At 39.3% G+C, this 16633-nt stretch overlaps 1 protein-coding gene and 1 non-coding gene across 3 annotated transcripts in view; both read left to right on the top strand.

Annotated features, from left to right (window-relative positions):
* Anapc4 (anaphase promoting complex subunit 4) overlaps positions 1-16633 on the top strand; it is a 39857-nt gene that overhangs the window by 3022 nt on the left and 20202 nt on the right. For both annotated transcript variants that reach the window (XM_042674758.1, XM_042674759.1), the window contains exons 2-13: positions 1428-1533; positions 4800-4932; positions 7955-8029; positions 8145-8171; positions 8272-8316; positions 9196-9280; positions 10178-10282; positions 11914-11997; positions 14122-14208; positions 14851-14915; positions 16026-16068; positions 16198-16274. In XM_042674758.1, coding sequence (XP_042530692.1) covers positions 1428-1533; positions 4800-4932; positions 7955-8029; positions 8145-8171; positions 8272-8316; positions 9196-9280; positions 10178-10282; positions 11914-11997; positions 14122-14208; positions 14851-14915; positions 16026-16068; positions 16198-16274 — 932 coding nt within the window. The remainder of the gene's footprint in view (positions 1-1427; positions 1534-4799; positions 4933-7954; positions 8030-8144; positions 8172-8271; positions 8317-9195; positions 9281-10177; positions 10283-11913; positions 11998-14121; positions 14209-14850; positions 14916-16025; positions 16069-16197; positions 16275-16633) is intronic.
* On the top strand, positions 13401-13535 carry LOC122104110. The gene has a single exon (XR_006146879.1). It is a non-coding gene; the product is annotated as a small nucleolar RNA SNORA5 (small nucleolar RNA).

Here is a 16633-nt window from a genome sequence, read left to right on the forward strand (position 1 = left end):
AGACTTTTTTCTTCCTTAACTGGTTGCATAGAGGCTGGAAGTCAGGGCCGTTTTAGTTTTGGAGCATTAAGAGCCTAGGGCATCATCTTGACCTTCCAGTTTGGGCATTTACTACTGTAAAATGGAATGGAAGTTTGTGACTTGTGTAAGATCCTAGGAACTCAGGTTAAATTAAATGCTAAGATGTCTCATTGCAAATGATTTGCACTTACTTGACTATCTTTTTTTTCTCTCTCTTTGCCTTGTCAATAAATTGCATGAGCCTGGGACTTAACCAAAAAAGAATTATTTATTTTGGGGGGGCAGTCCTGGGGCTTGAACTCTGGGTCTGGGCGCTGTCCTTCAGCCCTTCAGTCCTTCAACTCAAGGCGAGTGCTCTACCACTTGAGCCTCAGCACTACTTCTGGTTTTCTGGTGTTTAATTGGAGATAAGAGTGTCACGGATGTTCTTGCCTGGGCTGGCTTTGAACCGTGATCCTCAGATCTCAGCCTCCTGAGTAGCTAGGATCACAGGCATGAGACTGGCACCCAGCCAATAAAAAGGTTTCTTTTGGCTTAATGATTTCCTTTGCTTGGAAACACGAAGCCCTCCTTTCACTGAGCTTTCCTGGCTCCTTTCTCTCCTTCCATTTCTTTCATCTTGGGGAGGTGAGTATGGTCCAGCTTGTGCAGAAAGGAAAGCTGTTACCAGGTAGAGGTGGCCTAAGACTCAAGGATCACTTAGGCAAAATGAAAAATAGAGCCTCTTACTGTAACCCCTTTGTACATCATTTTAATTTAAAAAATAAAAATAGGCCTTATGCCCTCAGGACCCAGAGTCCGAAAGGAATACACTTTTTTGGGGGCCAGTCATGAGGCTTGAAGTCAGGGCCTGGGTGCTGTCCCTGAGGGCTTTCACTCAAGGCTAGTGTTCTACCACTTTGAGCCACAGTGCCACTTCTGGCTTTTTCTGTTTATGTGGTGCTGAGGAATTGAATCCAGGGCTTCATGTATGCTAGGTGAACACTCTGCCACTAAGCCACATTCCCATCCTTATTATTTTAGTACTAGGGCTTGAACTCGGCATTGTGCTCTCAGCTTTTTTTTGTTTTTGGTCATGGATGGTGTTCTACCACTTGAGCCATGCCTTCAATTCAAACTCTTCGCACAGCTATGCTTTTAATATTGTATGTGTTCTGTCTTTATTGTCTCCTTCCTTTCTGAAAGGTAAGTCTCTTGTCCAAAGAAAAGATAGGAAAATATTTAGAATATGGAGTAAAAGTAGACCTTTTCATTTCACCTATTTCTTTGAAAATACCCATGTTCATTCCTCTTCTGCTAGGTAAATATTATATCTAAGAGATTATTTAAGTAGTCAGAGATCTAGGTTTATTTTATTCTGAAGATGTATTTTTAATATTCTGCCATTGTTATCTGTTTTATCCTAGGTTTTGCTTCATAGACTTGCAAGTTTTCATCGAGTTTGGAGTTTTCCACCAAATGAAAATACAGGAAAGGAAGTGACCTCTCTGGCTTGGAGACCAGATGGCAAACGTAATAAAAATAATAATATAAAAAAGATTTTCATTTTCATAAAGAGTATGCTGAATATAAAGTCTGTTTTCAGAAAGAAGTAATTATTCTTAGTAAAAACTAGAATTACGAATGACAGTTTGGAATTTTAAAAAATAATTTTATTATTATATTGCTGTACATAGGGGTTACCATTTCATTTCAGATAATTAGTACACTTCTTTTATTGGACTGTGTCAGTCTTTCCTTTGGATTTTTTTTTTTTTTTTTTGTCCAGTCGTGGGGCCTGAACTCTGAGCCTGGGTGCTGTCCCTCAGCTCTTCAGCTCAAGACTAGCGCCCTACCACTTGAGCCACAGCACCACTTCCTGATTTTTCTGCTTATGTGGTGCTGAGGAATCAAACCCAGGGCCTCATGCATGCAAGGCAAGCGCTCTACCACTGAGCCACCTTCCCAGCTCTAAATTTGTATGTTTATAATTAAAGAGACATTTAATTATCAAGATTCCCAAAAAAACCCAAAAAAACAAAGATTATCAGTATATATTCTGGTTGTAAACAAGTGTCACATAATCCAATATTGGGCAAAATTAGATTTCTTTTTTTTTTTTTTTTTTTTGGAGGGGGGGTGGTCCGGTCGTGAGGCCTGAACTCTGGGCCTGGGTGCTGTCCCTCAACTCTTCAGCTCAAGGCTAGCACTCTACCACTTGAGCCACGGTGCCACTTCCGGCTTTTTTTCTTTTTTGCTTATGTGGTGCTGAGGAATCGAACCTAGGGCCTCATGCATGCAAGGCAAGTGCTCTACCACCTTCCCAGCCCTGTCCGTTGGAATTTTTTTTAATGGTTTAACATTTTTATAGCTCGAATTCTGTCTGTTGGAGATACCTCTTTGGAAAAATCTGGCTTCTTGGCAATGATAACTGCAGTAAACTCTAACTTTGTTCTTTCTATACTCCTGTCCTCTACCCTTTAGTCAAACACCAGCTGCCGTTTGCCAGTCTAATCAGTGCCATCATGGCCTTTTACCTAGAAAATATTTTAGTGGTAATTGTACAGGCTGGTAAGCATTCTTATGAATATGTGTGAATAAGTGTGAGTATGATATGCATAATGTAAATAAGTAGGTCACACATGAGGACCCTCTGCTCTGACTCAAGTTCTTTCATTTCTGTGTGGTCTTTTGCCTCTTGCTACCTCTTCTATCGTGGCTGGTAGGGCTATGATGACTGAACTTCTCTGCCAGGTGTTTCACGGTGACAGTCCTTTTCTGAGCTGTGGTACACATACAGTCAGCACTGTAAACTACTAAATCCTAGTGTCAGCTTTGTCTGCATCATTAGTACTCTAAGAAAAAAGCGAATTGCTTTTGTAAAGTGAGTATATATTCTCCATTGCTTAATTTTTTTCTAGGTAAATGTAAGGACTTAAAATTCTTTGAAAGCTTATCACTGAAAAGTAACAACTGCTTTTATTTTGGTGAACACTTTTCCACGTTGCTTGATAAGATACGTGCAAATAGAGATCTATGTGTGCACTTTTATTAAGTCAGTGAGCTGTAACCCCTCTGTACATCACCTTTATAATAACAATACAATTTTTTTTAAGTTAGTGATGCTTCCTATTTTCCTACATAATTTTTTTCTTTTTGGCTCAATAGAGATAGATTTATCACATTAATGTTAAATGACTGCATAGCAGTTCACTACTTTCATATATTATAATTTACCAAATATGACTAAATATGGTGGTTTTAGATAATTGTCAGTTTTGGGCTTTTATAATCAATGTTGTATAAACATTCTGAGTACTTGGAATAACTGTATAATACTCCTTAGATTAATTACTAGAAGTAAAATTTCCAAAAATGCTTTCAAAATAGTATAGTCATTCTGTACTCCTTTTACTCAGAATATGAGTAGAAGGTGTATAAAGCTAGAGGGCTTTTGAAACTTTTTTCTTTCTTCCTATGTTTGTGGATTGAACTCAGGTCTTTCTGCATGGTAGACATGTTCTCTACTGATAAATCTATAGCCTTAAAAACCTATGTCTCATATTTTTTGACAGCATATTTTTTGTTAGGTAATGATTATTTTAAAATTATTTTCCCCTCTTAAGAAAGGAGCTAGAGTCCCACATCCAGCAAAGTTGATTATAGTTGTATGCAATGAAACTCATTTCTCCTATATTGAAATCCTTAAGTTGAGGGTATGTTAAAAAGATATTTGTGCTGGGCTCTGATGGCTCACACCTGAAATCCTACCTGCTCAGGAGGCTGAGATTTAAGGATCTGAAGCCAGCCTGGGCATAAAAGTCCATGAAACCCTTATCTCCAATAAACTACTCATAATAAGACAGAAATGGAGCCAGGTGCTGGTGGCTCACGCCTCTAATCCTAGCTACTCAGGAGGCTGAGATCTGAGGATCGCGGTTCAAAGCCAGCCCGGGCAGGAGAGACTGTGAGACTCTTATCTCCAATAAACCACCAGAAAACCGGAAGTGGCGCTGTAGTTCAAGTGGTAGAGCGCTCGCCTTGAGCTGAAGAGCTGAGGGACAGCGCCCAGGCCCAGAGTTCAAGCCCCACGACCGACAAACAAACAAAAAAAAGACAGAAATGGCTCTCTGGCTCAAGTGATATAGCACTAGCCTTGAGTATATACTCAGGGATAACACACAGCACCTGAGTTAAAGCCCCAGGACTGGCAAAAACAAGAATACATTCGTGACTGAAGTAGAGAAAAACTACTAAGTATTTCATCCCCAGTCAGATGAAGAGGATGCATGAGTGTTTGCTAGTCTGATTTTTCCACTGTGGGATAGAAACAATAAAAACCTTCCAAAAACCTTCCAGTTTTTGTTGTTGTTGTTTAAACTAATGTTTATGGAACCAGTTTGATGATACAGTAAATTGTTTGAGTCCTGGACTGTATTTTCTACTTGACAACAGAGCTCCAATCTAGAGACTTTGATATTTAAGATATTTGATACATGAGAAAATAGTAGACTGCTTATATAGTTCTGAGCACTTAAAAATAAGCTTATGTGATAACATAACTGTTTGCAGAGATCTCTTTAGTTTATGAAATAGGAAGGATCTTTTTTTTTTAACTGTGAAAATACTGTACAGAGGTTACAATTACATGGGCAAGATAATGAGTACATTTCTTATCAAGCATTGTTGCCTCCTCCTTTGTTTCCCCTAGGAAGGATCTTTAGGTCAAGTAATTTCTATGACTGTTTTTCTCAAATAGTACACTAATTTATTCTGATTATCTGCTTATCTTGTTTTAGTTTTGGCCTTTGCTCTTGCTGACACCAAGAAAATTATTTTGTGTGATGTGGAAAAACCTGAAAGCTTGCACTCTTTTTCTGTGGAGGCTCCAGTTTCCTGTATGCATTGGATGGAAGTGACTGTGGAAAGCAGGTAGAGAGACCAGAGATACTCACTCATGAAATTGTTAGGACCTTGTTTGTGGGTGGGTGTGACAGGTCAAAGCTAACTTTGATTTGTGATTCTCCTGCCTCTGCTGGAATTTCTATTTATTAGGATGGAAATGAGTGTCTTAAATATTATGAGCATGTATACATTGTGTTTAAATTTTGTTCAGTTTATCAAGATAAAATTTGTTTTTAAATATGATTTTACTTTGTTATATAGAGGGGTTACCATTTCACAGTTCAGGTAATGCATACATTTCTCTTTTGGACAATGCCATTCCTTTACTTCCTTCTCCCCTCCGTTTTCCCTTCCTGAAGATAAAATATTTTCTTCATTTTCTTTTTTCTGAAAACATTGTTAGTACAGTAATGATGCCTGAAAGATTAAGATTTTTCTCCTCTTTGGAATTATTTTTATTAGTTGATTTCATTGATGTATACATTAAATAAAATTACTAGTTGGGTGTGGTGGTAATCTCACCTCTTAGGAGATTGGTGCAGGAGAGTTGTCAGTCCTAGGCCATGTAATGAGTGAGTGAGCGTGTAAGACTGTCTCAAGAGCAGACAAAAGCAACAACAAATTTACTGACTGGGAAATTGAGGCCCCCTCTCCTGTTCTGTCAAGTTATTTTGTGAAGAGTTTGGTCTTCTGTGTCTTAGTAAATATTCTTAGAGTACGGAAAGCACTAAGTTGAGCATTCTGTTCTGATGCTGCATGGGTTATTTTTCTTGTATCCAGGATCCTGGTCTTTTCCTTGTCTAATGAAAACCCTTTGCCTTACTCTGTGTAGCCAAGTAAAGCTTACAGTAAAGGTAGACTGAGGGGCTAGTGAATCTGTGGGAGGATTAAAAAATTTACTTTTCTGCAGGGAGCCTGTGGCTCATGCCTGTAATCCTAGGTATTCAAGAGGCTGAGATCTGAGCATCACCGCTCAAAGCCAGCCTGAGCAGGAAAGCCCATGAGACTCTTATCTCCAATTCACTACCACAAAACCGGAATTGGCACTGTGGCTCAAGTGGTAGAGCACTCGCCTTGAGCTGAAGAGCTGAGGAACAGCACCCAGGCTAGAGTTCAAGACCCAGAGTTCAAGCCCCGCTACCACCCCCCCCCCCAATACTTTTTTTCCCCTCACCTTCTCCTTATTGATTAAATTTTACTAACTTAATATCAAATAAATTTGTAAGTTCTGAATGTTAACTGACAACTTGATGAAGGACCTGAAAGAAATAGGTAACAAGGAGGTAGCCTGGCATTTGAAATATACATGAACCCACAGTGATTAATCCATCATCAGGTAATCAGTGAATCTTCTAGAAAGTGAGAGAAGCAGACCATATGTGTACTTCCTATCCCGGCTCACTTACTTGCTAACTGTGTTCTCAATACTTGGTACTCATGGTTTAGAATTGTTTCCTGTTAAGTCTAGAAATTCAGGACAGCTACTTTGTGTAAAAGTTCCCATTCTTTCATTTGCTAGCTTATCTGTTTCCAGTCTTATTTGAGAATGACAAGGGGAAATAAACCTATTTATAAGCCAAGTGCAGTAGCACATGCCTATAATCCCACATGCTGTTATCCCAGCTACTGAGACTGTTGCAAAAGTTTATGATATAGTCTCTTGTACCTGCTGTCTTGTCAGATGGCAAATGTATGTAAGCCATAGAACCAGTAATTAAATGATAAATTAATTGCACTGTTCTCTAAAGTTACTTTTAGTAGTAAAATTTCTCAGATTTGAGTTAAAAAATCATCTATTTTCAGTATCCCAATACTGAGTATATATGAAAGGTGGATTTTTTTGTGTGTTTTTGTTTTTGTTTTTATCTGTTATAAGAGCTTGAACTCAGGGCCTAGGCGCTGTTCCTAAGCTTTCATGCTGAAGGCTAGTGCTCTGTTACTTTGAGGCACAGCTCCACTTCCTGTTTCCTGGTGGTTAATGGGAGATAAGAGTCGCACAGACTTTCCTGCCCAGGCTGGCTTTGAACCATGGTCCTCAGACCTCAGCCTCTTGTTGCAGCTAGGATTACAGGCACCTGGCTGAAGGTATTTTATGCTAAGAAAACGGTTTTTTTTTTTTTTTTTTGGGGGGGGGGGGGGGAAGGGTCTGGTCGTGGGGCCTGAACTCTGGGCCTGGGTGCTGTCCCTTGGCTCTTCAGCTCAAGGCGAATGCTCTACCACTTGAGCCACAGCACCACTTCTGGCTTTTTTTTTTTTCTGCTTATGTGGTGCTGAGGAATCGAACCCAGGGCCTCATGTGTGCAAGGCAAGCGCTCTACCACTGAGCCACCTTCCCAGCCCAAGAAAACTGTTGAATAACAGTAGGTCCATTTGTTTTTACAAACAAAAGCAATTTCTGTTTTTATCATTTCTTATTTGTGATTATTAGACAGGTAAACTATTTGTGCCATATCTTTACTTTTTGTTGTTGTTGTTGGTTGTGGAGCTTCAACTCTGGGCCTGGGCTCTCTGTTCCTGAGCTCTTTAGCTCAAGGATAGCCCTCTACTACTTGAGCCACAGCACCACTTCTGGTTTTCTGGTGGTTTATTGGAGATAAGAGTCTCACTGACTTTTCTGCCCAGGCTGGCTTTGTTTTTTGTTTTTTGGGTTTCTTTTGGGGTCCGGTCGTGGGGCCTGAACTCAGAGCCTGGGCGTTGTCCCTCAGCTCTTCAGCTCAAGGCTAGCGCTCTACCACTTGAGCCACAGTGCCACTTCTGGCTTTTTTCTTTTTGCTTATGTGGTGCTGAGGAATTGAAGCCAGGGCCTCATGCATGCAAGGCAAGCGTTCTACCACTGAGCCACCTTCCCCCGGACTGGCTTTGAATGGTGATCCTCATATGTCAGCCTCCTGAGTAGCTAGGATTAATAGGCATGAGCCATGAGCCAGGGTGTCTGGCATATGTTTACTTCTTAATGTTATGGAATGAGTCTTTAAAAAATAGATATTTTTAATAGAAAGAGAAGTAACTTATTACTGTTTGTGTAATGCCTGGTTCCCCTTTCTTTTAGTGTTCTAACATCCTTCTATAATGCTGAAGATGAGTCAAACCTTCTCTTACCTAAGCTGCCCACATTACCAAAAAAGTAAGTATCAGAGTTGTATTTCTTTGGACTTAATCTTGCAAGTTAATCTGCTTTAAATACTGGTACATACTTCTCTCATGAGTATCATTTTCCCTTTGTCTCTCTTTTTTCTCAGTTATAGCAGCACCTCAAAAATATTTAGGTAAGATATACTTTTTTGTTGTTTTCAAATAAAATAATGTTTTTTTTTTTAGTTGAAAGAACATGGTTGAAAGATGATCCAATTTATTTTTATATTGTAGTGAGGAGAATTCTGATGAAATTATTAAACTCTTGGGAGATGTCAGGTAAATCTAATTTAAATAAGTCTGATTTCTTTAAGTCACTTTTCATATTGGAGGAACATTTCCAAAGTTTCAGGAGCAAATCTTTTGTTATGTTATCTCATTGTAGACACTCAGTGTCTTCAAATAATAGATGTCACCGTCTTGCTGTTTTTACTGTGTGCTCGTTCTTTGTTTCATGTGTTAGCAGTAATGCAGTGTACTTGGTTTTAATAAGTAAAAGGGGATAGTACTAGACTTTTTAAAATTTCAATTTTAATTATCCAAGTTCTTCATTGTGTCATATCCATGATAAAACTGTTTTGTTATTGGCTGTATGTGAATACAATTATTAGTATGTTATGTTACTATAAATGCTTAATGTTAGCTATAAGAAATATATATTGTTCTTCGGAAACAAAAGAAATGGCCTGCTGTGATTGAATATTGAGAGTTGCTGTGTTTGCTTAGTGTATCAGTTTTCCCTGAAGAGGAATTTTAGCACTCAGATTAGATGAAAGCAGTAACAATTGATATTTTGGCTAAAAAAACCACAGTCATCTAAAAGAGAGAAGAGGAACCAGCAGGAGGGAGAAAGGACAAAGAGATGGTGAGGGAAGGTGAATATATATGTATGACAACACCATCATGAAGCCCTCCAGAAACTTAGGAAGGAACAGATAGGGAGGGAGGATAGTTAAGAAAGAGTAATAGAGATTAGGAGTAAATTTGATCAAAGTATATTATATTCATGTTGTAAATATCACAGTGTAACACTTTTTACTATAAGTTCATGCTAATTATTTTTTAAAGATAGTGTAGAAATAAAATCAACAAGTATAAAAATACCCACAATCATCTGTGTTGTTCACTGGTTCTCTGCTTGTTACATTTTTTTATTAGATTAAATATTCTTGTCCTTGGAGGAAGCTCTGGATATATTGAGCTTTATGCTTATGGGATGTTCAAAATTGCTCGAGTCACAGGGGTGAGTTTTTCTTTTAGGTTTCCTGTATTATTTCTCTTAAAATATAGTGGCTAGTTTACTTATGGAATAAGAATAACATAGTAAGTTTTTTTATTTTTTCAGTTTCAATTTGTTTTTAAATAATTAGAGGATTTTTTTTTTTTTGTCGGTCGTGGGGCTTGAACTCTTGGCCTGGGCGCTGTCCCTCAGCTCTTCAGCTCAAGGCGAGCGCTCTACCACTTGAGCTACAGCGCCACTTCCGCTCTTCTGGTGGTTTATTGGAGATAGGAGTCTCACGGTCTCTCCTGCCCGGGCTGGCTTTGAACCGCGATTCTCAGATCTCAGCCTCCTGAGTAGCTAGGATTACAGGCATGAGCCACCAGCGCCCAGCTATAGAGGATTTTTTTAAGCTAAATTAATGATGATATTACTATAGAGATGAGAAACTTTTGGTGGAATTAGTCAAGCTTTTTCCTTTAATGGAAAGATTGATCTGATCCACTTGACTGTGATTTAACTGGAGCCTAATGAAAGCTATTGGAAGCCACTCTTTGTTGAGTACTGAGTCTCCTACTTCTGCTAAATCAGTCTTCTCCGTAGCCTTTTTCATCTCGCTCTCACAATTCCCCAAGGTGTAGACAATATCATAACCTTCAGGGAATTTGTTTGTTCATCAGCCTTTGATGTGCAACTGTTGATGGGATTGGGATCAGAAATTTTGATGTTTATAGGTCTTTATGACTAGGAGGAGCCCTTTACCTGCTTTACCTACCTTTACCTGCTACATGAGTATCGTTGAAACCAGAAGTGTGTATCACAGCTTTCTAAAATTGTGTATAAATTGTTGCTTCCGGTATTACAAACAGATGCACCCTAGCAGTGATACCACATGTATGAGGGTGTGTGATTATTTTGCAGATCGCTGGCACTTGTCTTGCATTGTGTCTATCAAGTGATTTGAAGTCATTATCAGTGGTCACAGAGGTTTCCACTGGTGGCGCTTCAGAGGTTTCATACTTTCAGGTATGTACTGGAATTTCATAATTGTAGAGATTAAGAATATGCTTTAGTTTTTCTGTTGTTTTTTAGGGGTGGTTGGTGCTGAGGGTTGACAGGACGTACTAGCATGCTGTCCACCATGAGCTGGGTCCCCACCCCTGTGGGTTTGTATCCATGTCTCACTGTATTCTAATGGGCAGCAAAATAAAACATCTTCTTGGAGTTTCTAAATTGTACATATTGAATGCTGTTGTAGTACTATTATTTTCCACATAAAAACAATGTTTTGATGATCATGGCCCTACACATTGGTTCCTATAACAGAATTTCTTGGTTTTGAGCATTTTCTTGGGACTCAGTTATTAGTAATAATAAGGGCTGATATTCACCATTTATTATATGCCAAGTCCTTAGTGCCTTAAACACAACATATGGATAGGCACTGTTATTATACCTGAAGAAAGTACTGGGCACATACAAAAGCGGCAGAATCTGCTTGATGTCACATAATTGGAAAGTGATGCTAGGCAGTCTGCCTTCAGGTTCTGTGCCTTTTTTCTCCTTCTAATAAGAGTAAGGCTTGTTCTGTAATCCAGACTGGCCTAGAACTTCAGGTTCTCCTGTTTTAGCCTCCCAAGTGTTGGGATTACAGGTGTGCACCATTAGGCTCTGCTCTTAACACATGCTTTTTGTGTAAAACATTTAAGTATTGGTGAGGACTCTTTTATTGTGTGTAGCATACATAACAAGATTAGGAAACTGTTTGGGCTCCTGTTATTTAGATTGTGCCTTTGCTTTGCCAAGAAAACTTCCCCAGTGTTTCCTCTGAAAATCCTATATGTTTATCCTAAGTATGAGTGAATTTTCAAACAAAGTAGAACAAAAGGATAGAAGATGTGAGGACTGCTTAGTGTCTTCAATAGCATGCTGTTCAGTGTTCCAGAGCACTCTAGACATAGAATTCACAACAATGGTAGTACACATTTGTGTCTTAAGGCTGAGAAACTGTGATCGCCAGGCTGTATTTGTGCTATAATAGAGCAACTCTTTTTTTTTTTTTTCTGTGAAATTTGTAAAAGTTTTTTTTTTTTTTTTGTCCTGGGGCTTGAACTCAGAGTTTGGGCACTGTCCCTGAGCTTCTTTTGCTCAAGGCTGACACTCTACTACTTAAGCTGCAGTGCCACTTCTGGCTTTTTCTGTTTATGTGGTACTGAGGAATCAAATCTAGGGCTTCATGCATGCTAGGCAAGCACTCTACCACTAAGCCACATTCCCAGCTATTAATAGATTTTTTTTTTAAATGACAACTTCTGTGTGATATAACTGGTAAGGGGTATTTTCTTTGTTTTTACCAGTAGTATTTTAATGCCTTTTGATGCCTTCCCTTGGTTCTGATGCCTCCAACTTGGTTATGTTTAAAAGGGGGCAGAATTCTGATTTGGTCTTCCTGATAGTTAGATCTTTGCTCCTCTTTAAGTTAGAGGATGCACACGTGTGCGCGTGCACGTGTGTGTGTGTGTGCGCGTGCACGTGTGTGTGTGTGTGTGTGTGTGTGTGTGTGTGTGTGTGTGTGTGTGTGTGTGTTTTACAGGAACAATTTATCTTTAAAAAAGTAAGTACATCTGATTATGACTCAACTTATTCTTGTTTTTCAGCTTGAAACCAATCTGCTCTACTCCTTCTTACCTGAAGTAACTCGGATGGCCAGGAAGTTTACTCACATTTCAGCTCTGTTGCAGGTATTTATTCATCACTTGCTTTCTAGAAGTATTTATTTACTATAACCTTTGTAATTTTAGTTTTTAAAACTAAAGGCAGTTGGATATCTATTCTGCTAATCTTAAAATATTTATTAAAGCAAGAAAAAGTAATTTAATTAATCTACTCATCCAATCCTGTTTATCACCTCCAAATGAAAGGGAAAAAATAGTCAATCTTTTTAAATGTTTCTATTAATAAAATGTTACTTATACTTTATTGCAAATAAAATAGTCTTTTTATGATTTTAGCTTTTGCTCATAAGATACCCCAAATTAGTACATAATTTTGTAGGTTAGCAGTTTGGACTAAACTCAGCCAGAAAGTTGTGATCTGTACCTGGTGTGGCTCACATCACCCAGCCTGATCATGCAAGCTGATATGTGTCCCTGGATGAAGTGGCTTTGTCTCTGCCCTGCATCCCTCATCTTCTAGCCAGCTAGTCCTGGGTTGTTTCTAGGGTAGTGGCAGCAAAGGTTTCAAGAGTACACATTGAGGGCTTGGAATGTGTCTCAGTGGTAGAATGCTTGCCTCGCATGCATGAAGCCCTGGGTTCGATTCCTCAGTACCATGTACACAAAAAAAGCTAGAACTGGAGCAGGGCTTAAATGGCAGAGTGATAGCCTTGAACAAAAGAAGCTCAGGGACAGTGCCCAGGCCAAGTTCAAGCCCAGGACTGACAAAAAATTAAATAAATAAGAGTGTAAGTTGAACTGTGGTTGGTGGGATACTTCTATAATCCAGCAATAGGGAGGCTCAAGCAAGAGTATTATAATATCAACTTGAGCTATAGCAAGTGTGAAGCCAGCCTGGGCTATATAACAAGATCCTGTCTCCCTCTCCCTCCCCTCAAAAAAAAGTGCAAGTCAAGATGTATAAACATCTTGAAGGCCCTGCTGAGGCAGGGCAGCCAGGTGCAAGGTGAGGAGAATAAGTCAGGATGGAAGAACTGTAAAGAATTGAGGCCATTTTTTTTTTTTTTTTTTTTTTGCCAGTCATGGTGCCTGAACTCTGGGCCTGGGCACTGTCCCTCAGCTCTTCAGCTCAAGGCTAGTGCTCTACCACTTGAGCCACAGCACCACTTCCGGCTTTTTTCTTTTTGCTTATGTGGTGCTGAGGAATCAAACCCAGGGCCTCAGGCATGCAAGGCAAGCACTCTACCACTGAGCCACCTTCTCAGTCCAGTTGAGGCCATTTTTATCATTATTGTTCTACCACAGCCATTAATTTCCTTGACGGCAAACGTTGCTAGGGGTCGGAATCTTGGTCCTCTGACAGTTTAATAGTTGAACAAACCAACATTTTGACAGTGTATTAAAACACAGCTTAAATAATAAAATGTAAAAGATGTTTGCTTTACTAGGTACAGAAATGTTCTTTTGATTGCAGTCAAGTCAAATTCAACTCCCATCCTGCCATGGTGGGGGCTGGCCCAGGTGACTGCCACAGCAAGCTTGTAGCCCATGGGCCCCAGATCCCTTGCTTTGGGGCCTGGGGATAAATTTGGCTGCAGACATTGTAAAAAAAAAAAAATGTTCTTTTGAAATGAAGGAAGGGGTAACACTGTGCAAAAAGAAATGTACTCATTACCTTTCTTATGTAACTGTAACCCCTCTGTGTATCACCTTTACAATAAAATTTAAGTATAAAAAAAGTTCCTTTGTAAAGTTCTAAGAATCATTGATTCTTTGGTAAAAAATAGTTGTTACCAAACAGTTAGACCCTGGTGGCTTACACCTGTAATCCTAGCTACTTAAGAGGCTGAGATCTTCGGATCATGGTTCAAGCCCAACTCAGGCAGTAAAGTCTATGAGACTCTTAGCTCCAATTAACCACCAGAAAATAGGAGGTAGCACTGTGGTTCAAGGTGGTAGGGAGCTAGCCTTGAGCAAAAGAGCTCAGGGACAGTCCCCAGACCACAAGTTCAAGCCCCACAATTGGAAAAAAAAGAAGTTACCAAAGGTTAGCTATGGTCTTCTTTTTTCCTTTGGCTTAACTAAGTTAATTAGGGTGATTGAAAGTAAGTTCTGAATTTCTTTGTGACCTTAAGAAGCACATATTAGGTAGAATGTGGGTTTAAAATATTTTCTTCTTTTTGCTAATAGTATATAAATTTGTCACTGACATGTATGTGTGAAGCATGGGAAGAAATACTGATGCAGATGGATTCTCGTCTCACTAAGTTTGTGCAGGTACTGTAACTGACATTTCCCGTGGAAAGAGTTTAAAAGTCTATTTGCTTCATATGCTATATGAGAAAAGTCAGTTTAATTTGTGAAAAGTTAAGACCATAGTTTCTTCAGACAGCTTGGCCTAACGACTATTTTCACCGAAAATATTTGCAAAAAGGACTCTATATTAGGTTTTGTTACTGTAACAAAGTACCTGAACTTGGGTAATGTATACAGAAAAGAGGTTTATGTAACTTCCAGTTTTGTAGACTAGAAGTCCAAGATTGTGTGGCTGTGTTATTTTCTTCCTCTGGGAGATGGCATCTTGGCAGAGGGATCACTTTGTGACCCAGGAACCAGAAAGTGGAGAAGGGTGGTCTTGCTCTTTTAGAACAACTCACTCTGCAGGATCTAACCAGGTTCCTATGAGAACTACATTTTCTTCACATAGCAGCACCCCCAGTGACCTAACCACCTCCCAGTATGCCTTACCTCTTAAGGATTCCACTACCTCAGCAGCATCATAATACATGAACCGTTGGGGGACAAACCATATCAGATCCATAGCTGACTCTTCCACCATTGGAACAACTTAATGCAGTGGGTGGGCTTTGGGAATGAGGAAGTTATTGAAATAGCTGACTGGTTGTCTATTTTATCTAGGAAAAGAACACAACCACATCAGTACAGGATGAATTTATGCACTTGCTGTTGTGGGGGAAGGCAAGGTAATAAACTCCTCCTTTTCCTCCCCTCTCCCCCGATTGGTTGTGGGGCTTGAACTCAGGACCTATGTGCTGTCCATAAGATCTTTTCGCTCTACCACTTTGAGCCACATCCCTGCTTCCAGTTTTTTGAGTCGTTAACTGGAAATAAGACTCTCACAGGAACTTCTCTGTTTGGGCTGTCTTTTTTTTTCTGTCCTGGAGCCTGAACTCTGGGCATAAGCTCTTTCCCTGAGCTTTTCAGCTCAAGGCTAGCACTCTACCACTTGAGCCACAGCACCACTTCAGGCTTTTTGCTTATGTAGTGCTGAGGAATCGAACCCAGGGCCTCATGCATGCAAGGCAAGCACTCTACCACTGAGCTACCTTCTCAGCCCTGTCTGGGCTGTCTTTAAATCACAATCCTTAGATATCAGCCTCCTGAGTAGCTAGCTAGGATTACAGGCATGAGCCACTGATGCCCTGCTTCACCCCTCTCCCCCCTTTTTAAATCAATTTATTTTAGAAGTAAATAAAAATGAATAATTCATTTGTCCAAATGAAATAGAAAATTCTGGTATATAAGAGTATTAGAAGTATACATCTCTATACCCTTTTGGGTTAATGTGATCATTTTGTACAGAAGTTTTAGTTTTTATGTAGCCAAACTAAACTTTTTCTTTTTGGTATCTTAGAACTTTCCCCATCTTAAGAACATGAAAAGGTTAATCTGTATTTACTTCTGGAGTTATTTTTTATGGTTTTCATTTATTCCCTCCCGTGTTTCAGATGTGATTTCCATGGTGCTTTGTGGAAACCTCTGCCATCTTTTTCCTAAATGCTTAGATTGGTACAATATGGCTTAGTGAGCATTGCCCTTTGCCTTACTAAGCCAAGTCCTTTTTAATATGCAGTGTGTCCTCATGTGTACTGAAGTGTGTTTGGGTTATGTTTTTGTTTCTTTCTGTATACAAAAGAAAGTTGTATTTTTTTAAGAAAGTTGTATTTTTGTTGGGGGTAGTTTTATTTTGTTCCAAATTCTTGTGTTTTTTTTTTTTTTTGAAATCTATGATTTTAAGCAATGTGTACAGATTGTGGATGGAGAAATGACTAAAACATCCTTTTTCATTGTAGTGCTGAACTTCAGACCCTTTTGATGAACCAGCTAACTGTAAAGGTGCTGTTAAAATATTTGTGTTCTTAAGTAGCTGTGAATGCAGTCTTAACTTTTTTTCTTTTCTTTTTTCTTTTGGAATGGCATATATTCTCCTAGTTGAGTGTTAATATATTTTCTTCTCTTAATTAGGGCTTAAAAAAGCTTGGCCAGTCTATAGAGTCATCATATTCCAGTATTCAGAAGTTGGTTATAAGTCATTTGCAGAGGTATGAAGATGATGGGCATTGCTGTGGTCTTTCTGAAAACTTACCTTTATTGTCTGGCATTTTCTTCTGGAATCTTTCCTATCTGAAATTTTTTTTTTTTTTTTGTCAGTTGTGGGGCTTGAACTTTGGGCCTGGGCGCTGTCCCTTAACTCTTCAGCTCAGGGCGAGCGCTCTACCTCTTGAGCTACAGTGCCACTTCTCTGAAATTTTTTTTTTTTTTGGGGTCCAGTCGTGGGGGCCTGAACTCTGGGCCTGGGCGCTGTCCCTCAGCTCTTCAGCTGAAGGCTAGCGCTCTACCACTTGAGCCACAGCGCCACTTCTGGCTTTTTTTTCTTTTTGCTTATGTGGTGCTGAGGAAT

This window comes from Dipodomys spectabilis, unplaced genomic scaffold, assembly GCF_019054845.1.
Source record: "Dipodomys spectabilis isolate Male_0828 unplaced genomic scaffold, ASM1905484v1 ptg000021l, whole genome shotgun sequence".
Classification (NCBI taxonomy): Eukaryota; Metazoa; Chordata; class Mammalia; order Rodentia; family Heteromyidae; genus Dipodomys; species Dipodomys spectabilis.